The sequence below is a fragment of the Ailuropoda melanoleuca genome, chromosome 8, assembly GCF_002007445.2.
Source record: "Ailuropoda melanoleuca isolate Jingjing chromosome 8, ASM200744v2, whole genome shotgun sequence".
Taxonomy (NCBI): Eukaryota; Metazoa; Chordata; class Mammalia; order Carnivora; family Ursidae; genus Ailuropoda; species Ailuropoda melanoleuca.
Window position 1 is genome coordinate 65,447,194 of NC_048225.1, and position 26,221 is coordinate 65,473,414.

The 26,221-nt window shown below is 40.1% G+C and overlaps 1 protein-coding gene across 10 annotated transcripts in view; it reads right to left on the minus strand.

Annotated features, from left to right (window-relative positions):
- Positions 1–26,221, minus strand: part of CDC42BPA (CDC42 binding protein kinase alpha) — a 314,468-nt gene that overhangs the window by 189,625 nt on the left and 98,622 nt on the right. For all 10 annotated transcript variants that reach the window (XM_002925755.4, XM_034666613.1, XM_002925754.4 and 7 more), the window contains exons 3-5: positions 23,543–23,626; positions 17,428–17,523; positions 4,537–4,685 (exon numbers count right to left, since the gene is read on the minus strand). In XM_002925755.4, coding sequence (XP_002925801.1) covers positions 4,537–4,685; positions 17,428–17,523; positions 23,543–23,626 — 329 coding nt within the window. The remainder of the gene's footprint in view (positions 1–4,536; positions 4,686–17,427; positions 17,524–23,542; positions 23,627–26,221) is intronic.

The following is a 26,221-nucleotide window of genomic DNA, read 5'->3' on the forward strand; positions in this document are numbered from 1 at the left end:
CGCTCCCGGAGCTCCCTTCTCAGCCTGCTGTCTCAAGCGTGCGGGTCCGCGGTCTGTCCGCTCCCCCTTGCAGGTGGCTACCGCTTCCCGGCGCCCTGACACGGCGGCTCCCTCCCCCTTCTGTTTAGCTTCCGATATCTGTGCGCGGTTTCACGGCTCCCCGCTTCGTACCTCGATACTCAGCGCTGGAGATGTTCATTTGTAGAGATCCAGATGTATCTTCCTGCGTCTCAGGCTGATTCCGTGGATATTCCTGCTGGTCTGGTACCCATCCAGCTCAACTCAGGGGACCGGCTGAAAAAGGTGTCCCCTACTCCTCCGCCATCTTAACCTCCCATGTCCCCATTCCTATCTCTTTCATCTTATACTCACTAACATCTCCTTTAGAAATAGGTAAAATAATGCTTTACATTGTTTTGTTTAGGTGTATTTCTAGAAATTTCTAAGAAAGTTGCAAATGTTCTTGACTGAAATATGACAACGTGCTGAACACCTGGAAACTATGCACATGATTGATGACTCCTATCATTTGCTACTTTCCACTGCTCATTTCTCTCTCCATAAAACTATGCATAAGTGAAGACAAACTTTCATGTTTGTTCTATTAGAAGACCAATAATGTATTTTAGAAGTCTGGAAATAAATTTATTTTAAAAGAACAAAGGGAAAAACGTATTTCCTTCCCTGAACACATCCAGTCTCCACTATTCCCTTTTTGTATTCTCTAATTCCATATACTTGAAGTTCAAAATTATAAAACATTCTGAAATTTCGCAAAACATGAAAACTCTGATGTGCAGTTTACTGTGAAACCAACTAACTTAACACACTGTTTGAATCAAACACTTCATTCCCTAAAGTTACTGGTAGCTTGATGGCTACCAAGATGTCAAGTCTACAGCACGGTACTCAAGTGTTTCCACAAGAGGGACTGAAATCGCTCTTCTTCAACTCAACATGAGAGCTCTCTTCTCCAGCCAAACCACCTACCAATCCTCCTCCAGACCTGCCCTTTGCCTGCCTATGACCTTCTCTCCTGTCATCCCTTGTCTCTAGAACGCGTTCTGCTCTGCCTACAAAAAGCCTCTTCATCTGCAAAGTCCCACCATGAAAGCATTCCCTTATAAGCAATATGATGTTATGTCAAGAGCATAAATTCTGGCATCAGCCTGACTCAGAATTTAATCTAGGTTATGCTAATCATGGACTCATGTCTCTGAAGCTGGGTTTCCTCATCTATACAACAGTCACACCCATTTTAGATGACACCCAAATTACAGAATTGTTGTTAGAATAACACAGGTAATGTAACACAGAGTTAAATAACCACGGGAAATGACCATTAGAATTAAGCTTACTACTCATTTCTCTGAGTTCACTGTAACTTGCTTAAATAATTCAATTAGCAGTTCACAATCTAGGCTCACTCCATCTCTTATACTTTTGCCCTAAATGATTATTTAACTTCTACTACTTTAACTTTCACTTATGTCTTGTGTTTTCTGTCCCCAAACAGGCTGGAAGCTTCTTACAAGTCAGGACTATATGTTATATTTATTTAAAATTTCATGTAATTTAGCACAGTGCTATCATAATTATAAAAGAAGACTCAATGAATACTTCCTCAGTAAAGCATCTGCTGAAATACAGTCTACCCAGAAAATGGGAATCGTATTTTAAGAGGGCACACACACCCAGAAAATGGGAATCGTATTTTAAGAGGGCACACACACCCAGAAAATGGGAATCGTATTTTAAGAGGGCACACACACCAGAGTGTGTCCACTGAGAAGTAAAGGGGGAGGCAAGGAGGGAGGGAGGGGAGGAGTGGGAGTGGGCACAAGGTGAGGGACCATATCTGTATGTGAGATAGTGGGAGAGAGAACGTGTACATCAATTTTGATAACAGAGAAACTACAAATACACTGATGTTTAACCTAAAGGAAAGATGACTTCAGAAGGCATGATAGCTTTAAGATAAATTAGGCTATTATATGTGCTTCTGAAGGCAAAACTAGGACCAATGATAAGGCAAAAAAGAAATTCAGCTTAACATACAGTAAAATTCTATGACATGAGAGCTGTCCAACAGTGGAATAAATAGAACTCATTTAACATGAAGTACTTTGTAAAACTATGGGTATTCAACCTACAGAGCGCTAATAGAGCTCAGGGTGAAATGGCTTTCCAATGTCAACATCAGAAAGACAGTTGTCATCTAAAATGCTGTGTGGAGAAGAACGGTAAGACCGCACATACACTTGGGAAGAAAGGGTCCTGTGAGCAGTTAGGAATATTTGTCTCAGCCTGGCAGAAATACCTCATATTTACTATCTCCAATCTAGACAAATTATTTTCCAAAGTAATCATTCCTTAGTGAGAATTTAGATATAAATTGGGGAAAGTTTCACTAAAACTCCTTGAGTCGAAGACTAACATTCTTTAAATGTTCAACAAAATGATGTTTTTAAAGTATTTTTAAATGACAGTCCTCAGCTAAGATCTTGGGTTACTGTAACAAAAGGACTTTACTTTCTCATTCTGTAATTCGCTCTTGAAACCATAATACCATCTAAAAACTGCTTTGTGTTTTATAAATTTCATAGCATATTCATGTTTTTATTTCCAAAAAACTTTGTGACTATCAGATATCAACAGAGAAAAGCATATGAATAGGCAAGAGCCAAACTGTGATCTAATACAAAATTTTTAATCAAAATATTCTTCCTTTAATAATGTCCTAGAAGTTCATTACTAAGTAAATCAATCAGCAGAAGATACCCAAATCTTTAAAAAAAAAAAAAAAAAAAAGCAACACTAAAACAGAAACTTTCTCTTCTACTTGCGCTCCCATCCTTCACAGATTACCTGCATCACCCACCACTTAAAAGGAACAGTCAAGGCTGTGTCACTGACCAGAAGTACTCAGAGTCTGGTCACTGGACCAGCAGCAGCTGCAGTGCCTAGAAACCCGTCAGAAATGCCAGTTCCCAGGGGCGCCTGCGTGGCTCAGTCGTTAAGCGTCTGCCTTCGGCTCAGATCATGATCCCAGCATCCTGGGATTGAGCCCTGCGTAGGGCTCTCTGCTTAGCAGAAGCCTGCTTCTCCCTCTCCCATGCCCCCTGCTTGTGTTCTCTCTCTCACTATCTCTCATCAAATAAATAAATAAAACCTTTAAAAAGAAAAAGAAAAAAAGAAAAAAAAAGAAATGCCAGCTCCCAGCCCCACCCAGCCTACCTATTCAGAAGCCCTGGTGCTGACCCAACAAAGTGGGTCAGGAAGCCCTCCGTGCCATTTCAACGCGTGCTGACATGTCAGAGAACAGTTCCTTCCCTCTCCAACATGGCAGGTCCTTCACCTGCTTCTCCCTAATACCTCTTCACTCTTTCTCACATTTGCACAACCCACAGATTTTCTCATTTCAATGATTAATTCACCAGTAAATCTATGATGGTTTCCTACTTTCTTTCCTTTTAAAATATGAGACTGCCTTTTAAACTATCTAATACATTTAAAATTTTTTACTATACATAAATTATTATGAGTTGTTCACATTATAAAGATTTTTAGCTTGTGTCAACAATTACAAGAATGATCCGGTATGTGCGGAAAGGAGAACCTCATGCACACTGGAGCAGCCACTGTGGAAAACAGTACGGATGGTCCTCAAAAGGTTAATACAAGTACCCTATGACCCAGCAATCCCACTACTAGGTATTTACCCAAAGAATACAGAAACACTAATTCAAAGGGATACATGCACCCCAATGTTTATGGCAGCATTATCCACAATAGCCAAACTATGGAAATAGCCTAAGAGTCCATCAATAGACAAATGGATAAAGAAGATCTGGTGTTTGTGTGTGTATGTATGTGTGTATGTATGTATGTGTGTGTGTGTGTGTGTGTATAAAATGGAATATTACTCAGCCATAAAAGAGAATGAAATCTCACCATTTGCAACGATATGAAGGGAGCTAGAGTATTATGATTAGTGAAATAAGTCAGTCAGAGAAGGACAAATACCATGATTTCACTCACATATGGAATTTAAGAAACAAAACAAATGAGCAAAGTGAAAAAAGAGACAAACCAAGAAACAGACTCCTAACTCTAGAGAACACACTGACGGTCACCAGAAGGGAGGTGGACGGGGGATGGGGGAAACGGGTGATGAGGATTAAGGAGTGCACCTGTCTTGATGAGCCCCAGGTGACATATGGAAGTATTGAATCACTATATTGTACACCTGAAACTAATATTATACCGTATGTTAACTGGAATTTAAATAAAAACATAAAAAAAAGAATAATCCTGTATAAAAAACTATTTTGTAAATAGGCTTTTTTTTTCATTCTATCTTAAACTGTATACAATCAAACACACATTTGTGTGGAAGACTTTAAATAAATCATTGTACCTGTCAAATAATTTAAAAAGAAAAAATTATCCCATGGCCATCAAAAGTATCACTTTCTTACAAAAACATCTCTGCTGACATACACAGAACCCATTCTTGCGTGGTGTCTTACTCACCTGTGCACATAGTGCAGCTGATGAACGGAATCAATTGCTATCACCATCTCAGCCAAGTAAAATCGAGCCATATCTTCAGGTAATCTATCTTCAAATTTGCTAAGCAGAGTAAGCAAATCCCCACCAACGTAATAATCCATGACCAGGTACTGGAAATGAAAAAGAAAAGGGACTCAATAAATAATAAGGGTGAAAAATTAATGTATGTAATGTAATCCAAGATCAAATAGCACAAGGTCAAATACTTTTGTTGTTAATTACAAGAAGCTACCTAAGACCATTGTTACAAGGCTTGTAAATTTCAGGAAGCAGTAAAATTTTTAAACCCTGAAGCAGGGAGCACAACATAGGATTACCCTTCTTTTGTCGTTATATTTTGCAGAGTAACATCACCATCATCACCATAACAATATACCACAGTTTCACCAACATTTCATAGAGGAAACAACATATTAATTCTCCAAAAATGATTAAAAGAACTAGAATATAAGACAGTCCTTTATTATGTCGAGCAAATTCATTTTCATCATCATTACATTTTCCTTATCTCCTGTTGGACTGCTAACAACTTCATCAAATCAGCACTTGAATCAGCACTGGAAAGCACTGGTATACAGAATATAATAGTTTCCATCATATACATATTTCTCTTCTCACTCCTGATAGTGCAGAAATATCAGAATGGACTTTTCTTAGGTATGTATAAATAGAAGTCAACTAATTTTAGATACGGACTCTCACGGGTATATGTGTAGGATATTGCGATTTATAATTAATAAAAAATAAATAAATAAATAAATAAATAAATAAATAAATAAATAAATAAATAAATAAATTTGGCAGAGCTCCTAAAAACCCTTAGAATCTCCTAAGTGGGGGCGCCTGGGTGGCTCAGTCGGTTAAGCTCAGGTCATGTTGGCCCAGGTCATGATCCCAGGGTCCTGGTGAGGATTCAGGTACAGTAAGGAAGAGACAGGGGGCTCTTGACTAGGATCCGAAAGAGTGAACAAGAGATAAGGGAAAAGACCAGATCACTTGGCCCTGGATGTTAGGGAGTATTTTTCTATGGCGGCTACAGTGTAATCACAGAAAATGACCAAAAAAGAAGTCAGTAAGGGTGTTATCAAGTGTCCTTCCTCAGACCAAGATGGCATAGGAATCTCAAGGCCACAAGCTCCCTGGTCAAATTTTCAATATAAGACCGGCCTAAAAAGCCTCAGTGGCAACCCATTTGGGACCCCTCTCACTCTAGAGAGAGCGTTCTCTTTCCTTTCTGTTCTCACCTTCACTTAATAAACTTTCACGACACTTCACCCTTTTGTGTCCAGGGGATTCATTCTTCTGCCCATGAGCCAAGAACCCTGCAATCCTCCAACAGTGGGATGGAGCCGGGTCAGGCTCCCTGCTCAGCACGAAGTCTGCTTCTCCCTCCAACCTCTGTCCTCTCCCAGCTCAAGCGTGTTCTCTCTCTCCCTCTCTCTAATAAAATCCTTTAAAAAAAAAAATCTCCTAAGCGATAAGATAAAGCTGGCTTTTGTTATTTATAACAAACCCCTTCTCAACCACACTTGTGCTTCCGTTAATGAGGTGGCTTTTGGAAAGCCCTTAGGTAACCTAAGGGGGTTGCCAGGGGAACCAACCAAGATTAAAAGGTTGGAAATTTCTAGGGAAGGGCTGCAGGCTGAATCCATCATCTATGGCCAATGACTTAATCAATCATGCCTATCTACTGGAGCCTTCATAAAAACCCCAAAGGATAGGGTTTGGCGAGCTTCTGGCTGGGCTAACACAAGGAGTGGTACTGGAAGAGTGGCGCACGTTTGCGGAGGGCGTGCGAGCTCCGAGCCTCTCCATCACCCCTCCTGTGCACCTCCTTCCTGCGGCTCTTCCTCAGTCTAGGCAGCAGCTCTGACAAACTAACCTTATTTGAGGAGCGGGTCATGGGAATCTCCGATCTATGATCTGTGAGTTAGAAGCACAAGAAATAACCTGAACTGGTAACTGAGGGGTGAGGAGGGAGTCTTGTAGGACTTGAACCCTTGGCCCCTGGGATCTGATGTCTCCAGGTAGACAGCATCAGAACGGAGTTAAACTGCAGGGCGCTCTGCAGACGTCACAGGACTGCCTGATGAGGGGAAACGCACCCAACTAACGTCAGCAGTGAGGTAGTACCGAGAGTGTGGTGTGTGGCGTAGACAAAAACACCGGAGATTTCCTTCACCATGTGTGTTTGCCAAAAAAAAAAAAAAAGATGAGGAGTAGACACTAAAATGTTCACAGGAATGAGCCCTGGGTTGTTAGATGACCCATGCTGTCACAGCTTTTCGGTGTTTTCTTGCATCATAAACATGCATCACATATGCATGTGCATATTATAGTTTTTTAAGGTGGGCGAAAACGAGACACAGTGGAAAGATGGCCTTTGTAGTCAGGGATACCTACATTCAAATTCCAACTCTGGGTTTTAAATGGCTTTTGAAAAATTACTTAATCTCTTTGAACTTTCTCATCTACTTATCTACGATGATACCTCCTTCGGAGTACAGCACTCAGCATGAAGGGCAGTACAGAGAAGATATTTAAATGTCACTTATAACACCTTGAAGGTAAAACGATTTTATTACCAAATGAAGATATTATTTCAGTGAGCTCACCAATCTGACATTTAAGATTTAAAGAGTCCTGAGAAAATTCACATCTGATTACTATATATTAAAATTATAAGTACGGGTAATTTCTGTTAAATAAAAGAAACTAATTTCATTTTTTAAATCCTTGGAAATGAGAGGAACAATCTTATTTCAAAACCTGGTCCATGGTTTCGCTGCTCTATTTACGAGGCCTAATGTTTAACAGACTCCATCACGAAGATCAGAGCAAACTAATTTAATGTAATGAAACGGTGTTGGCATAAACGTCACTAGAAGTGGCAACGGCTGCAGAGAAGAAATCCACAGCTACTACCTTGAAGAAGTACTCGGAGTAGAACAGCACATGCAAAAACTTCTCAAATAAAAAAGTCTGCTATTGAAACTGAACAATTACACCTAGAAAGTCATAAAACTAACTCACCCCTTCAACAAACAGTCCCTAGGTGTCAATCAGAATTTTTTTGGTACCAAACACGGAGAAAAAACCCAGAGGATAAAAAGATTCGAAAGGCTCCTCCATCGAAGGCTTTCCTGACTTGACGGCGTGCAGCAGCTGCTCCTGCCTCCAGGCTCCCACGGTCTGACGATAACCATCTACCAGGAAACTGCTCAAAAACTGTCATCTCAACATTTTTGCCACATTCAAAACTGAGGCTCCTTGTGTCATTGTCTATCACCTACTTTTATCCATAAGCTGCTTCGTGCTTCCCCTTAACAAACCCCGAGCCCCTGGATCCCCTCCCTTCCAGCCTCTCCACGTGCCTTACTAACCTCTTCTCTGGTAAACCAACCTCCTTGAGACGGCAAAAGAATTATGAACACATAATTATTCTGTTTTCCTTTCCGGCTGCCTGCTAAACTGAGTTCTGGCTTCGCCTGCTCATATTCTTTCCCTACCTTGCCCTCAGAGGAAATTAGCTGTTACTAGGACAGAATTCAGCAACTGGAGGGAGCAATGAGCAGAAAACACAAAAGAAAATTCTCCAAAGAAAAGCAAGGAGTTGAAAATGCACTACCTTTGCCATCGGGTTTTGGTGTTAGGGAGACAAGATACATCAGAAACGGCACACAAATGGGGGAAAATGCTGTTTCTCTAGAACACATCCTAGCGAGTATCTCCAAGAGTTGCGAGTCAGTCTTTTATTTCCTCCTTTGTTCAAATCAACATTCAACTAAATCACCAAGGTCTTGTGGGGTCTACTTCCTACTGAATCTCTGTGGAGTCCATCCCCTTCTACCCCTACCCACCTGCCCAATCCTAATCCAAGTCCCTGGCCTGTCTTGACTATTTTACTGTTACGGGTTTAAGGGTAAAGTAAAGAGCTTGCCATATTATATTTTATTCTGTGCTAAACCTTCTTGGGAACGGAAGACAGAACAGACAAGGGACAAAGAAGCTCATTCACAATTCCACAGAGACGGGGTACCCGCTACGTGCTAACATCACGCTAGACGACGACGAGCTACAATGAGTAAGACGTGGCTCCTGCCTTGATGGAATTTACGACCTAATGGAGAAGAAAACACAAATCAGTGGGCAAATTCAGTGTAACATAAATACTGGGACAGAAACAAGCAGAGGGTGCTGCTGCAGGCTCTACAAGGAAAAGAACCTAACCTCTGAATCAGGTTCGTTCATTCATTCGTTCATCTAAAAGCTCTTTTTGTACAAGGTGTGAAAACTATTCTCTTATTTATGGAGAGTCAATTATCTAAAATAAGTAGTAAAATATTTATTCTTCCCCCTAATTCAACTGAAATGGTCCCTTATCATAATTTAAGATGCAAAGCACACTTGGCGCTCCTTTCTGCCATGGTTGCTCTCAGCAATTAATCAGTAAAATGTAATATCTGGTACAACAACCTCCTACTCATACGCTATCTTTAAAATAGTACCCAATATAAGACGCCTTTAAACGAGTTTAAGAAAAATACAGACCGAGAGGTAATGTTCATGATATATGTCAAGAAGATAATAATCCTAACATAGAGAGCTCCCACCAAAGTGTTAAGAGGAAGGCAAGTAATCCAACAAAACCAGGCTGAAGCTATTAGCAGTTAATTCACCTAAGAGAAAACACAATTAGCTAACTAATACGTGGTCAAAACCAAAGCAACGAGATACCATTCTGTACCAACCCGACTAGCGAAGAGACCACTCCTATTTTGGAAACAGTGAGTTGAAACAACACAGCATTCTTGGGCACAATGATTTACTGCAACTGCTCGGCAAAGTAACTTCACAGTATCTACTGCAATCTAAAAAGGTGGATATCCCTGGACCTAGCATTTCCACTTTTAGGAATACAGTGTAGGCCATGAGGGCAAGTATATTTACTGCACAGCACTTCAATAACCACAACAGATCAGAAACAGTATGAATGGAGCCCAACAAGGAAACTATCAAATGCATCCATCCACCATGTCCATTCTGTGAAATACTGTACAGTCATCAAAAGAAGTAATTAAATATGCTCGTGAGATCTTTTAAGGACAAGAGCGAGCTGCAGAGTAACACATACTTTGTTTTCACATATCCAGACCTCTGTATTGTAGAGGGGAAACAGCTAGTCACAATGAAGCTGACCAGTGGAGTAAAATTCTGCAAAGGCCCAAAGGCAATGGAACAAAAGTCAAAGGCAAATACTTCACCCACCCCGAGAGAAAAGCTGAGAACAGGTGCAAACATAGGGGAAGAATGAACGGGAACACTGAGACCAGAGCATGGAAAGTGAAAAGTTCATGCTTGAGTAACCAGAGGTTTCATTTTCTCCATGAAGTAGGAGTTACAGACTGAGGGTACAGGGATAGTTATATAAGGCCCCTATACTGCAGGTTGGATCATAGCTGCTATGCCCACTTTATGGCTGTGTAATCAAAGGCATAAGACGTCAAATGATTTGATCAAACATACCCTAGACAGTGGAAAAACTAGAACTCAGGGTTATTGATCCTTTTATCAGTTCCTTTTTACTCAAAGGAGTCAGTGTTCAGTTAAAAAGTTGACTACATCCATGACCTAACGAGTATGTACAGAACCCCAGAAAAATAAAAAAGAAATTAAAGATACAGACTGAGTCTTCAGCGATCTTTTCTCTCTCCAAAATAAAAAGACCTCTAGGTATGGATAGAACACACCGTAAGATTTCCAACTCTGAATTTCTAATTAAAAAAAAAAAAATCTTTATTTCAAAGTTTGTGCTTTGTAAGAAACTACATTCCAAAGAAACAATGCTACAACATCTGAAAGCATACAATACATGAACCATGTTGCAGAGAAAGAACATCTCCTAGAACAGATATGCTTTTAGACTAAGTCTTCTTAGGGAGAACAGGAAGCTCTTTTAGTCATCCTGCTGCCAAGACACCAACAGCTAGTCCTTAGAGCCCCCTCTGTATTCACCCTCCTTGCTTTTTCCTAACAATTTCTATCTTCAGCACAAACTGGATTCCAGTAGAGAGTCTGGAGTTCACAGGACTAACTACAATCCAACATTCAAATGTCTTTCAAAAAAAAATGAATAAATAATAAACAAATGTCTTTCGTCCTCTGAACGGTTTACAAGTGCTAACTCAAGAAGTAAAATTTTTGTTTTTAAATATTTCCCTGGCTTTTTTTCTCCTCTGGCATGAAATAACTAAACAGGAAACAGGGAACAAGAAAATATGGAGAAAAGACAAATTTCACTGATTCATAATATTCTCAATGATATCTAAGTGGTAAGACTTTTATGTCACAGTGTCGACGCAATCAAGCAGGCTTGTATTTAATGAGTTTTTCCTAAGGAAAAAGAATATTCTAGTCACATTTGAAGATTGTTCGTTAAATTACACCACTTCTCAAGCAAATAAAATGCACGTATGCTATGACTCTATTTTTTCATAAACTGGCTGCAGAGATATTTGACCAGGTTATAAATGAAAGTGCACTCATTCATCACAGCCTCTTGAATCATGGAGCACTACAAGCATGTTATTTGGCTACTCCAGGGCTATCGGGGTTAACGGTTATTGTATAACAAAACTTCCTTTTTGGAATCTAAAACTAGACTTGCCAACATTTCTAAATGATTCTTTTTTTTTTTTTAAGATTTTATTTATTTGAGAGAGAGAGAGAGAAAGCATGAGATGGGGGGAGGGTCAGAGGGAGAAGCGGACTCCCCACTGAGCAGGAAGCCTAATGCAGGACTGGATGCCCAAGGCAGACACTTAACCAACTGAGCCACCCTGCCACCACAATGATTTTATTTTCTAATATTTTATAAATATTCAAAAGAAAATCTTTAATGATAACCAAGATACTAGGACTTCTACTCTTGAGACTAACATACCACAAGCTTGCCCTAAACTAAGAAAAACTGGCAATTTACAGAAGATTTGACTACAGGAGTATTTCAGCCCTCTTCCGGTTACTCTGTAAATTTTATTCTCATGTAATTAATGACTGGTATACACAGACTATTTTTCACGGAGAAATGCCTCTGGAAAAAAAATGTTAATTCAAATGTCAAATGCAAAAGGAAAAGGTAAGACTAAAGAGGAGAGAGAACGATATGTCAGGGTCTCTGTCAATGAAAATTAGGCAAAATTTTGCTATTCAAAATTTGGTATTTGGACACTATTTCTGTATCTACACATTTCTATGTTTATAACAAAATACAGATTTTTAAGCAATCCGTACCTCTACCGTGTTACATCTACCTACCACAGAAAACACTGTCAGAGTGGATTTAAGTCTTTATCACCTAAAGGCTTTTGAAAATCCATCACAATAAACTGCTATAAGTTCACTAACCAGGTACGTGTTTGTGTTTACTTTTTTTTTTTATTATTTAGTTATTCGACAGAGATAGCCAGCCAGCGAGAGGGAACCCAAGCAGGGGGAGTGGGAGAGGAAGAAGCAGGCTCCCAGCGGAGGAGCCCGATGTGGGACTCGATCCCGGAACGCTGGGATCACGCCCTGAGCCAAAGGCAGACGCCTAACGACTGCGCTACCCAGGCGCCCCTGTGTTTAATTTACTCTTACAAATTCTGACAAACCTATATAGCTTATATCTGCATTGACAAATTCATCCTAAAAGCCTCGTATATGTATGGTAAATCCAAGTCAAATATCCTTTCACTCAATTTAACAGAGCAACTAGCATGTGCAAAGCTCTACATTATGACTTTAAAACAATTCTGACTAAAATGAACAATAATACGATTTATATGATGATTCAATATGTATTATAAAAGAAATAAATGTCATGAACCAATAATCTCTCTTACTGCTTGAACTCTGTCATTTTCTATTTTATTTAACTTTTTAAATGCTGGTTGTAACCCACTAAATTGATTTTATGACCCACCAATGGGTCAGGATCTGAAGTCCAAAACACACAATCATATTCTGCAAGCGTGTAAGGGATATAAAGACAAGCAATGTAATGACACTGTTTGAACCCCTGGATCTGTCTGAAATCAGATAAACTCCATGACCACTAAGTTACACAGCCCTGTAAGTACATTTTAGCTAAAGATAGCGGCGTTCATATCATTTACTTAATCTCCTTAAGCTGTACCCCAAAAATCAGAGATGTACGTACGTTACTCATCTAATGGCAGTACTAAAAAAATGTAGAGCTGAAATGCAATGAGAAAGATTAATTCAAACTGGGAATTCTGGAGAAGACTTTTAAAATGCAGACTTTGAGACAATTCTGGAGTATTAGCTGGACTTCAACAGGACGACAGGGAGAGGAATGGGCACTGGCACGAAAGGTGCCAGGGAGAACAGAAATAAAGGCGAAGAGGAGAGGAGTACAATGTCCAAGAACGGAGGTAACCCACTGAGGCTGAAAAATAGGATTTGTGGGTGGGCATGATATTTCCACTTTTTTTTTTTAAACCACTCTACTCTAACACGACCGAGGAACCATTTCCCTCCACCTCGACTGACCCCTTTCATTGATTTCAACAGTGCAGAACCTAGACTCTCTTTCTTGCCCGACCACTCCCAGTCATTTCCTCCTTATGGGGTTCTCTAGCTCTGACTTCTCTAGGCAAACTTTTCTCCCTGTACAAGCACCCATCAGTTATTCTCATTTCCTCCTAGAATTCACTGTTATCTACAAGAGGAGCTGGCCAATCTTTCCTGTAAAGGGCCAAGTAGTGAACACTTCAGGCTTGGCCGGCCAAGAGGAAAAAGCAAGATATACAGTAAGATAGAAAACAATCTACACAAATTTTTATTGGCAAAAGTCAAAATAAAATAATAATTGAGTGCGAGTTTTTACACTAACAGAAAAATGTAATTTTTTTTTTGCAGGGAAGGTGAGTATGACCATTTGCTTAACTGGGGCGCAAAGTCAGTGTTCCCTATCATCAGAATCTACGGCTCATGTTCCTGGGCACGTGATCTGTAATGGGAGTTGCCGTATTTCATGTGAAAATGTCTTCACAAAGACAGCTACTGGTATCAATTTGTGAGCATGTAGTTTTAACAGCGTATTCCTCACTTGGAAAGCATCTATACAATGCTATGAGATTTTTCTCCTGTTACTTGTAGTTCAAGCATGTCGATACACTGCAGATTAATCACTTCTAACTAAAGGTTAGGTGGAAGGTCGCAATTGCCGGTAACTGGGTTTTGAACTATGGACATTTCCTTGTCACTTGCGTCAAATCCCAAAAACTGATGCTAACTGTAGTTGGAGCTCAAAAGGTTTATCTGCTGCAAATCTGTGTGGAAATAGAGATCTTGTTTCTTTCTACTTTGGACGGCATGTGAATTAGATAAAGCAGCTTGACATTACTTGTGATTCCAACAATGTTCGCTGTCAAAATGACTTCACCAGAGTGTAAGTTTTGTGTAAGTGCTGTTTTGTCTTATAATTTAAGGTAAAAGTTATTTTTAAAACATATCAAATCTACAGGAAAAGTTAATTTCTAAGCTACTGAATATTTTATACTCATGGTTGAGGGTGAGGTTTTTTGTTCAGAAATGTTTCTACCTTGGCCCTTTGCAACAAAATGTTGACACCGCAAAAGCACTGAATGGCTGAATGTAGACCAAGTGAGGATATTCAGCTTTGCTTTCTGACAAAAAGTCATGGATATGATAACAGTCGTTTTCAAAGAGACTGAATGAAGTTCACCGGTGATCTTCCCGGTTCAGTAACAAATGACACATTCAAGTGTTTGAGGCAAACTACCAGCTGATTAATAAGACGATGAATAACCACGGGCTCTGGGCGCCTAGTATTTTTACGTAATTTGTAAATCTGTCCGACTAAGCCTCTTCCTGCTCCACACCTATTTTTTTAACCACTCTCACTTGTAAATGTACATACTAGCAAATTCCAACGCAGGTTGTAGCAACTTAGGGTTTCCTCAACTTCTCTGAACATACAATTGGCTATAAATTATTCCACACCGACTATAATAAAGGCTGATTCCTCAGGACTACAGACTCGGCACGCGTCCTCAAGTCACAACAAAAGAGCAGGACCTGTAACCTCTTTTCACCTCAAGAGCCAAAAGCAACCACTCAAAATCATTTCCTGGTTTTAAAATCAACCGTTGCTGTTCCCAACGTCCCCCATTCTCGAAGTAACCGTTCTCGCCAAAAGGCTCACAGTGTGAGACAAGTTTATTTTCTGTGAATGTGTGTTCCTTTGGCAGCGGCAGTCAAACGTGATTTAAATCCCTCAACGCTGGTAAATGGCCTTCCTGCCCGGCGCACAAACGAGCCACTCAGGCACTCCCTACGGCTCATTCTGTGTTTCTGTGAAGAAGTTCTGTGAAGTTCTGTGATAAGATATTGTTCTATGCTTCTGACGTTCCTGACCGTGCCTTCCTGGGAGCAAGGGAGGCTGCGAGGACGGCTCGGCACAGCAGGTAGGCCTCCAGCCTGGTAACATGTAACCCCCTCCATGTCACACCGGCCGAGTGGGCTGTGGACGTCCGCACGTGCGCTAGCAGTGACAGGAATGATAAAATGTCACGGGATAGCAAGACGTCCGCATCAGCAACGCGATCAAGTTGTAACCGTCACTGAAATCTGTAGGTCGCTGAGCAGCAGCGCAGAGTGGCGACAGTGATGCGCACATGCGGCGTTCCCGTGTCACGGGGCCAGCTGCTGTCACATGAGGCCGACCCTGCCATCTTCATGCAGAAGCAGCCACTGACCGTGTACAAAACAACAGACACGGCTCCGTTCCTGCAGAACTTTATGGACACTGAAGTCTGAATTTTATATCACACTGACATGTCACAAAATCTTCTTCTGATTTTTTCTCAAATATTTAAAAATTCTTACCTGTGGGCTGTACAAAAATAGGCGGTGAGCCAAATTTGTGCTGCAGGCAGTCGTCGGCCAAAAACCGATCCGTAAGACGATAACTCCGTAAGCTACACGGTGTTGTTTGCCCTCAGGAGCAACAGACCGAGATGCCGAACCCACCAGTGGGTCACACGACAACTCAAACCCAACACGCACCAGAGTAAACCCATCACCTGCCCCTGCTCAAAATTCTCCCTTCCCAAATATATTTCCCAACTCAACTCATCAACCACTAAGCAGTGAATCCCCCAAGTCAGATGCTGGAAAACTAAGACTCATCCACACTGTCCCTTGAAGCCCTTCTTGGCGGGCTCTACGGTCTGGAAGCACCATTGTGCACTCCCTCTCACGCTGCGATCACACTGGCTCCCTCTCGTCCCTGAAACACCGCTCTTGTCTCCTTCCGCCACAGACTCTCCATGGTCCTAAAACAGCCGTTTTCACACTTGGCTCCATGAGGGACACCAGAATGATCATGAGGGAAGGTAGAAGGAAGAAGCTGAAACCCGTCAGGGCTGTTCCATTCCTGTACATGTCACCGTCAAGGCTTGCAGATATAAAGTCATTCTAAAAAATATGCAAGAGTTCCATGACCCAAAAACCCCACTGTTTTGAGAAACATGGCTGTGAAAGTCTAATTTCTTTACCGTAACATGTAAGGTGCTATATGATGTGGCTCTCATCTCTCCGCCCCCATCTCCAAGCCTCTCATTCTACCCTCCACCCGTGCGAACATAACAAGCTTCAATCTCCACACTGTGGCTCACCAAGTCCTCTCTGCCTCTTCTTCCATCTTGGTTTAGCTAACTTATATCTGTCTTAGAAAAGTCATCGACTTCACACCTCTGAATAAATGTTACACTTTCTTCATCTGAAATAATCTGAAAATATGATTTACTTGATTTTGGATTTATTGTCTGGAACAGTAAAGAGAGAGATCCTTTGTCTTTCTTGCTGCTCAGGCTCCACAATCTAGAGAACAGTGCCTAGTGCATGGCACATATCCAATAAACATCTATCATGTGAATAAGAAATCTTATTGATTTTTTTAAAGATTTATTTGAGAGAGAGAGAAAGCATAAGCGAGGGTTGAGGTAGGAGTAGCAGAGGGAGAAGTAGGCTCCCCAGTGAGCAGGGAACCCCACGATGTGGGGCTCAATCCCAGGACCCTGGGATCATGACCTGAGCCAAAAGCATACGCTTTACCGACTGAGCCACCCAGGTGCCCCAATATTATTAATTGTATAACCCAGGACACAGTGTTGTGTCTGGCATGCAGCAGGAACTCAACACATGTATGCTAAAAAAAAAACAAAAAACAAAAAACACCATGAAATGAAAACTCGGGCCCAAGATGAAGAGCCTCGAACAGCAGGCCCAGCAGTGGCGGGTTCCACCTTCATTTCCTGCTCCCTTGTTTACCCCTTCAATCTTCAATTAGCAGTGCTTTCATATTTTGGTCTTCCTCTGACCTCATTCCCAACTTCTTCCATCATGTGGTTCATGAAGTCCATATAAAATCAGATGCAGCCTCAATTTTAAATGTGGCTCTCTACTTCAAGCAGCACATGGCCACTTTGAAAAATATGTAAAATTCCAAACAGTAATAGAATATTATAAATAAAATACACTGGGAAAAAACCATGAAAAGAAAACTCCTGAGCACCTCTTACAGAATTTAAATGTTTGGATTTAGTTTGCACTTGCTTATTAAAAAGAATAAAAAAATTCCAGTGGAAAGTGATCAAATTACCCGGGGCAGGGGGACATATTAAATACACAATTTATACACTGTGAAATTCAGTGGTTTTCTAAATAACAACTACATTTAAATAATGCTTAAAAGAGAATAATGCTAAATTCTGCAAATACAAATTTAATAAGAATATAGAAACATATAAAAATGATTCCTACTAAGTTATTGTCATCCTGGAAAGCATAATGCAGAGTTGTAATCCATTTATTATCTCCATTCACTAATACATCCCTTTCTTCACGAAAACAGGCTGTCTGAAAAGGAAAAACAAAGATGTTTTTTAATCAGAGGACACTTTATGTAAAATACATTATGCAAACAATTGCTTAATGTGTTTATTATACTTTCTGTCCTGGAAAAGGGAAATGTTTATTATACTTCCTGTCCTGGAAAAGGAATATGTTTATTATACTTCCTGTCCTAGAAAAGGAATACATCCCATCTGACATTACTTTTCAACAAGTCAAGCACCCTCAGAAAGCAGACAGTGGAAATAATACACTTGAAAACATTTTACATTAAAAAATACTGCTATAGTTAAAAAAAAAAAAACCCAGAAAAAGGCACACATGCATTTAATGATCACAGTCCAGACTATCGTTCAGATAATATAAACATTAACAATTTGCCATCTCTACTTCTCTTCTTTTTAAGGAAATAAAATACAAGTAGGTTGTAGTCTTTCTCCTTACACGTTTCCCTGCCTTCCTCCTGATAAAATTAATAATCCATAGTATATACCATGTTCTTTCCTTTATATGCTTTGATCACACATGTATGTGCCCAAAACAACTTAACTGTTTTGCATTTTGAAAGTTTACATGAATGTTATAATTGTATCTATTCTTCTGCAACTTGATTACTTCTTATTCAACGATGGCTGTTCTCCTTCCAATTGCTACAGCATTCGCTTGTCTGAATATACAAGAATTTATGTATGCAAACCCCAACCAGGAAAACAGGTTACTTCCAATTTTGTTTTTATGATGTTGCAATGCATATATTTGTACAAATGCACAACAGTCTCTCCAGGGCATATACTTAGAGGTCGAAATGCTAGCTACGAGCATTTTCCACTTTACCAGACATAGCCAATTTTCTCTCCTAAGTGTATACTGACTACTATCCTCACCCCAGCTGGAAATCTCCCTGACTCCCCCCTCAATATCCTCAACTGCATTTGGCATTATTAGACTTTTAAGTGTGTCAATATGATGGGTATAAAACCATACTTCACTGTTCTTTTCATCAACATTCCCAATTCCCCATACAGATAAGCAGCTCTACACACGCTTACAGGACATCTGAACTTTGTATCTGAATTGTTCACTCCCTTTGTCCATTTTCTCTAATGAACTTTTTCTTTTTGTAAAAGTCTTAATTTATTCTGAGACTGTATTTCCACTATTATAAAGGTACATCCTGAGAACCTTAGAAATGTGTGGCTAAAAAAAAAGAATTTTATATGATACATTATAATTCTATAATCTATCATCTTTAAAGTTTTAATTTAAAAAAAAACCCATTATATCAGCAAGTTCAAGAAGAACTGAAAGGTGAAGTGAAACTTAGTCTCCCAAGTCACACCCCATACTCACACGGTCACGTGTGTCCAGAGGTCACAACCAATAACTCTGCTGAGTATCTTCTCACAAAATTTGTCTCTGCAAACAGGAACACTCACACAAACATGCACACACACAATATTCACGTGGTACCCCATTTCCCCTCGCTTTTCTTTTCTTTACACAAGTCAGATCACAGTGCTCCGTACGTTGATTTTTTTTCCAGAAATAATACACCAGAGTTTAGATGTAAACCAGTAGAGACCCACCTACCACCTAATTCTTCTTAACGGCTGCACCGTATTCATGCCCACTGAAAAATCATCACACAGTATTCTATCGACAGGAAGTGCTTACTTATCTCCCATAAAATAAATTCAACAGCCATGATATACAAAACTATTAACATTAATATACCCTAACTAGGTACCTTAATTATTTCCATGTAGTCCCATAAATTTTATTTGATCAAATAAAACTTCCAAAGTCATGCATGAAATAGCACCAGAGAAAAATTTAAGAAAAATTAAAGCTTAAACCAAATTAAATGGGCAGTTTTAACTGACAATTTGATTATTAAAATCCACAACATTATGCTTTGGTTCACTTTAGGGGGAAAAGAAAACCACCTGACACACTGACTACCAAGTTGTGTTTTATAATTTAAGTGACCTATGAATCTCCTTCGCCGCTAAAGTTTCTGAGAGGGGTAAAGATCGTCAGAGCCCAGAAAAACTCTTTGCTCCTGACTTTATCTTACCATGACAGCTTTCTGGAATCTCACAGACGTTCCAGCTAAATTCTGATAAACGTCTGATTAGGGACTCCAAACTCAACAAAGCTCCAAAGACATTCTGTCAACAGATTAAACTTTAGTACATTCTCATCTATTCTAAACTGTTTCTGTGAAAATATAAATTTAAATAAAAAATATAAACTATGACCTAAAACTTCAAACACATACAAGAGAGAAGAGTAAAACCCCCTCCTCCCCACAACATTCTCATCAACCAACTTCAACAATGATGTTATTACTCAATCTTGTTTCGTCTATACCCTCACCCCCTCAAACCCCGTCCTGCACCCTTCATGTACCACCACCCTTCCTCCACGCGTGTGTATACGCAAGCACATATGCACACGCACAGGGGTTTTTCTGAAGCAAATTCCAGGCATCATGCGACTTTATCCGTAAGTAGGTATTAAATGATCCCTATTAACAGCTCAGATCCTGAATTTAGATGTAAAGCACCGTGTCCTTTTCTGCTTCAGTAGGTCACATTGTCCTCAGATGTCACAACTGGGGGGTGCAGGGGTAACGGCAATCTACTGGGAAGAGACTGCTACACATCCTACAATGCACAGGACAGGCCCCCACAAGGAATCATCTGCCCCCAAATGTCACAAGTGCCACTGCTGAGAAACCCTGTTCCAAATCGATACTAAACAAACCATGATGCATGCACATCACAAGGTTCATGAAGTTGTACCAAGGACTCCACGCAGATGAAGGCTATAATAACATCCACTTCTACCTTTTAAAAAAAAAAAACTAAACAATTCTTTAATATCCTCCTGTAAAAATAGAATATCTGAGTATATGAGAATGTAATAAATGTGCAGCAGGGGTTACTGGAGGTCATACAGCTTCTTCAGACACCATCACAGATCGGGAGAAGGGAAGCGACACTAACAGAGTCTGCGAGTGATGACCAGGCAGCGACAGCAACCTCTGGACCCATGAGGTTAGTCAGCAAATATTCAGCTGCCCGGGGACAGAAAGAGACAGGGTATCCTGCTACCTCCAGTGATGTGTGTCCCACTGGTTATATATTTGTGATATACCTTAAATGGAAATAAATACAGCAAATAGGCTGGAGGTGTAGCTTTGAAAAAGCGTTTAAAGCATCAACAACACACAGGTTAAAAATCGAGACATTTCACTGTTCATCTATAAGTTATTAAGCATCACTGGTAGGCCCAGTTTTCCAAAGCTGGATAAGTCATGGTCAGAGGAGAGTTTTTTTAAACATGTGTTTAAAAAAAGGACTTGATAACTCAAGCATAGAAATACAACTCCACTCGACTTCAAAATGAATCTGTCTACAAAAATTTCAATGCAGAATTTGTTCCTAAAAGATTTTAGGAAAGTTTTAAGTAGTTTGAGGAGAGTTCCTTTTATTTATTTTTATTTGTTATTATGTTATGTTAGTCACCATACAGTACATCATTAGTTTTTGATGTAGTGTTCCATGATTCATTGCTTGCGTATAACACCCAGTGCTCCATGCAATACGTGCCCTCCTTAATACCCATCACCGGGCTAGCCCATTCCCCCACCCCCCTCCCCTCTGAAGCCCTCAGTTTGTTTCCCAAAGTCCACAGTCTCTCGTGGCATTCCCCCTTCTGTTTACCCCCTCTTCATTCTTCCCTTCCTTCTCCTACCGATCTCCCTGCTATTTCTTATGTTCCTTTTCAACACTGAACCAGCCTTGTATCCCTGAAGTAAAACCCACTCAGTCATGCTGTATGCACAAGTCTTTTTACACACTGCTGAACTCTATTTGCTAACGTGTCGGTAAGGTGATCTGTATCTATGCTCATGAGGCGCTTCGGTCTTTAATTTCCTTTGTATGGTTCCTGTCGGGTTTTTCTATCAGAGTAACACGGGCTTCACAGGACAAGTGCCTCTCCTCAGGCCCCAAGGTCCACCTTCTCCTCTCTTAGATTTGTTTTATACATAATGTCGAGGGTCTTTAAAACTGTACTTAATGGAAGGGATAGGAAGAAATACATCTATTTCAGCTCACCCCAGAAAGAGAATATACTAATGTTTTTTTAATTCAACAAAATTATTTAATTTCCAATTCCTTGTTTTATCTTCAACTTTGCCACTTCTTCTGTATTGAAAGCTAACCCAGTGATCCTTCCTTTTTCTTCTAATTCTCCCCAACATACCAACTTCGTAGAAAATAGTGCAAACTTTGAACTCAATTTTTAAAAACTTCTAATGCTGAAACACTAAACTGACTACAACTGTGATTTCCATGAAACAATGAGAACAGACTTATTTACTCTAACTAGTAAGACTTGTTGCTGCAGCTGCTGGCGAAGCTGCCAGCTCCCTCGGCGTCTGCCTCAGCTGCAGAAGCTCCACGGCCCCAAGACCATGTCCGTCTGGAGGTGGCCCAGAGTCAGTGACTGAATGAGGCAGGTGCAAAAGTAAGTCCTCAGGCCTCATGAGGGACTCCGAAGGACCGTTTCTGCTCTACAGCTCCCTGCTGGACAGGCTGACTTCCCCTGAAAATGATGTTTCACCTCCTTTCCCTTCCGTCAGTGTCAATTTCAGAAGAACACCCTCATCGATTTCACTGCTGACTACCTGGAAAATTCAACCAGTAACAGGAAGGCAAGTGAGCCTTAAGGAAATTCAAAAGTAAAGGCTGAAATTACTGAATATAAAGGACACTGGCACATATGCCACAGTGACATAAAAGTTTCCAAATACTTTTCTCAGCAAGATACTATTACACGGAGATGAGCTGTGGGAGGCCGAGAGGGGTTGCACGGGGTGGGGTACAGTCGAAGAGGACTTCAGCTTTATCTGTAATGTGCTACTATTCCTTTTACAAATAATGTATCCGTACTTCACTTGTGCAGTGTTTTTCAGAGACACACAGAAAACAAGACAGAAAGCAAAAACGTGCACCAAATGTTAGTGATCAATTCTAGGTGACGGAATATAAACGTCTTTGTGTTTTGCTACATTTTTCAAATTTCCCCAAAGAAAAGAATAATGAAGTTTCTTACAACCACCACACCTATCATAAAGGGAACCATTTTCGCTTTTTTCCATATGTTTGGGGGGGGGCGGTTTCAGGTTGCTACCGGTACTGGTGGATAAAGAAAGATTTCTAAGGGCTAATTTCTCATTAGAGAAATCGTACTAACCTCACAGCTATGCAACAGTCTGATCCTCCTACAAGTTCAAATACTAAAATACTTCCACACTGAGGTCCCCACAGGCCCCACCCCATCTGGCCGCTCACCATGATCTCCCACAGCTGGAGACCCCCAGAATCCCCTCAAATCTACGTGTAATGTCAGTTCTGACCAGACCATACCAGCTGTGAGATATTTTTAACATCGCTCCAGCCAATCCTTCCCTTGTTTCTGGCATCAACATAAAAAACACTGGCAATTTTTGCAAGAGCAGATTTTACTATCATCCTTTAATAATATAAAAAAGATAAATTTAACTGTATAATTAGCAATCAAGAGACTTCTTAGAGGACACATTCAAAACTCCTACTGACTTTCACTTCGAGCAGAACCCAGATAAATACAGAATAATATAAACGAGTCACATCAAGTTGGAAATACAGTATTGCAAAATTTCTTCCTATAAAATAAACTGGTTTCCACACCTCCTTTTCACATAAATATACAAGCCCCACATTTGGTTTTCAGGCAATATAAACTAAACGTCACAAATTATGACTTTTTAATGTTTTTTATGAATTTTAACTTCTGTCATCACTATATCACAATTGTAAACTGTGGAACTTGTCTCTTAGGTCTTAAAAATAATGCCACCACAGATACAATGTTACTAAATGATATTTAAGGATCTAGTGGCTTTATGATTTTATAGGTCTCATATTCTTTCTGAAACATTATTTAAACATCCCAATAATTAGAATCTTACCTCAGCTCTTTTCAGCATTTCCCATTTGTTCAATATTTTCATGGCAAATACCTTATCTGCATTTTTTAGTTTCACTACAGCAACCTAGAAAAGGAAATACAACTTTTAAAATACGACAACATAACAAAACATTTTTCAGTCATCCATTTTCCTTTTTCCTCTCTGTAAGAAAATAAATACCAACATTATCAATGATTTCCATGCAGTTCATACTCTAAGATCCAAAATCAAATAAAATTGTCAGTTGAAAAAGTTACATTAGTCAACATGTGTCAAATAAATAAATGTATTCTTTAACCCTGTATCATGTGATTGTATATTATATCCTCCTTTTCAAGTTCTCTGCTCTAGAATTTAAACTCATCATCTACTACCACCAGGAAACTGACTGAAACGTACAACACTGAAATAACGAGAGCTTAGTGAATACCACGTGCCAAATCCCAACACGATGCTATAGGGAAGGCAACTGCCAAAACAAATATGTTTCGTGGGAATCAAATAATATAAAATAAATGGAAAATGATATTATTTTTCACACCACATATTTTTACCCACTGTACAACCCCCATCACTCACTCTCTCTCTCTCTCTCTCTCACACACACACACACACACACACACACACACACACACCCCACCCGTGAAGACCAATTAAGGCTAACTGCTCGACAAATTGTAGGCTTCACACATTCCTTTCCAACATTAAAAGGAACAAATATTTTTTGTATTTTGTATCTTAGTTATGGATCAAAAAACTGTCAAATATTGGGGTGCCTGGGTGGTGCAGTCGTTAAGCGTCTGCCTTCGGCTCAGGGCGTGATCCCAGCGTTCTGGGATCGAGCCCCACATCAGGCTCCTCCGCTAGGAGGCTGCTTCTTCCTCTCCCACTCCCCCTGCTTGTGTTCCCTCTCTCGCTGGCTGTCTCTCTGTGTCAAATAAATAAAATAAAATCTTTTAAAAAAACAGCAACAAAAAGAACTATCAAATATAAATGAATAAGCCTCAATGCTGATCCCACTGCTGTTTCTGCCTCCCTGCTCCGATTTGACTCGCTAATCTCAGAGGGCCCTTCCAGCTCACTGGGGCCGCTGCCGGGCTGCGAAGGCACTGCCGAGGAGGAGACTAAGTGTGCTTCCAGTACCTGGGGGCTGGGAAGAAGAAGACAAGTACTACCCTAACATGCACAAGGAGAGAACAAACGATATACAGCATGTCTTCAAACAGTTCAAAGGGATCCTGCCGAGGACAGAGAACAGGTTTAACCTCAAGTGTCGAAAATTTTACGGCAAATGCACCCATCAGGAGCATTTAATAAATTTATATTTGGATTAGATTGCGATGAAAGTAATATGACCAGAGAATTAAAATCACTTCATAATACTGTATAAACTAGAATATTTCTTGGTAATTGTCGTGATTATAATGACTTGTGATTATGGTTTTTTATCAGCTAAAATGGTGGGAAAGGAGAGGAATAGCTCAATTTCAAGCGCAATCGCTTTAGTCTTCAGTCATTTCTGGTCAAATCTGCAGAAATGATGGGTCCATTAAATTGTTCTCCCAATAGGTTTGTGCTTAAAGAAAGGGGGCTGTCCACGACACAGAAACAACCTGAATGTGAACTGACAGAAGAACAGATAAAGAAAATGTGGCACACATATACAATGGGATATTATTCAGCCATAAAAAAAGAAGGGAATCCTGCTTTCATGACAACATGGATGAACCTGGAGGGCATTATGCTAAGTGAAATAAGCCAGAGAAAAACAAATACTGTATGATCTCATTTATATGTGGAATCTAAGAGTCCAACTCATAAAAACAGAGAATAGAACAAGGGCTACCAGGGGCCGGGGGAGATGGGGAGATGTTGGCCAAAGGGTACAAAGTTCCAGTTATGAGATGAATATGTTCTGGGGACATGATATACAACACGGTGACTATAGTTAACAGTATTATACTATATACTTGAAAGTTGCTAAAAGAAAAGATCTTAAATGTTCTCACCACAAATTTAAAAAAAAAAACTAATTATGTAAGGTGGTATTAACCTTACTGTGGTAATCATCTTGCAATACATACATGTATCAAATCATGGCTTTGTACACCTTAAACTTCCACAATGTTATATGTCAATTATATACCAAAAAAGATAGGGGGAAAATAACGGGGGCGTAATAAAGAGCCAGACTCTCTGAGAGGCTAGAAACACAAGTTTAGCTGCTCTGTAGATGCACATCATATGCTGAGAGTGCAAACAGACGACAGGAGCGCGGAGCTCAACACACTCCCATTTAGGACAGGAGAGATCCTTATTCTGATTTAGGGAAGAATGGCTGAAAGACTCTAACACATTTCCCCTCCTCAGGTCCTTGCGAGAAGAGTACTCTGAGCTGTCTGTCTCACCAGCTCTCTGCGTTTGGGGACAGAAGGAGGAAGAGCAGTACTTCTCACCAACGCATACGAGTGTGCTCTAAATGCCCGATACCCTTCTAAGCGTTTTATGCGGGTCCACAATCCCTTACCTACAATTCTAAAGCCAAAAGGTTTTCACAATTCATTTGGCAGCAGGTACTGACATCAGGCTAATTACAGTTTTTTGGGTTTTGGTTTTTTAAATTCATTTAGTGTAAGGACAAACACGCTTCACTGTAGAAACACTAACGCTTCTGCTCTG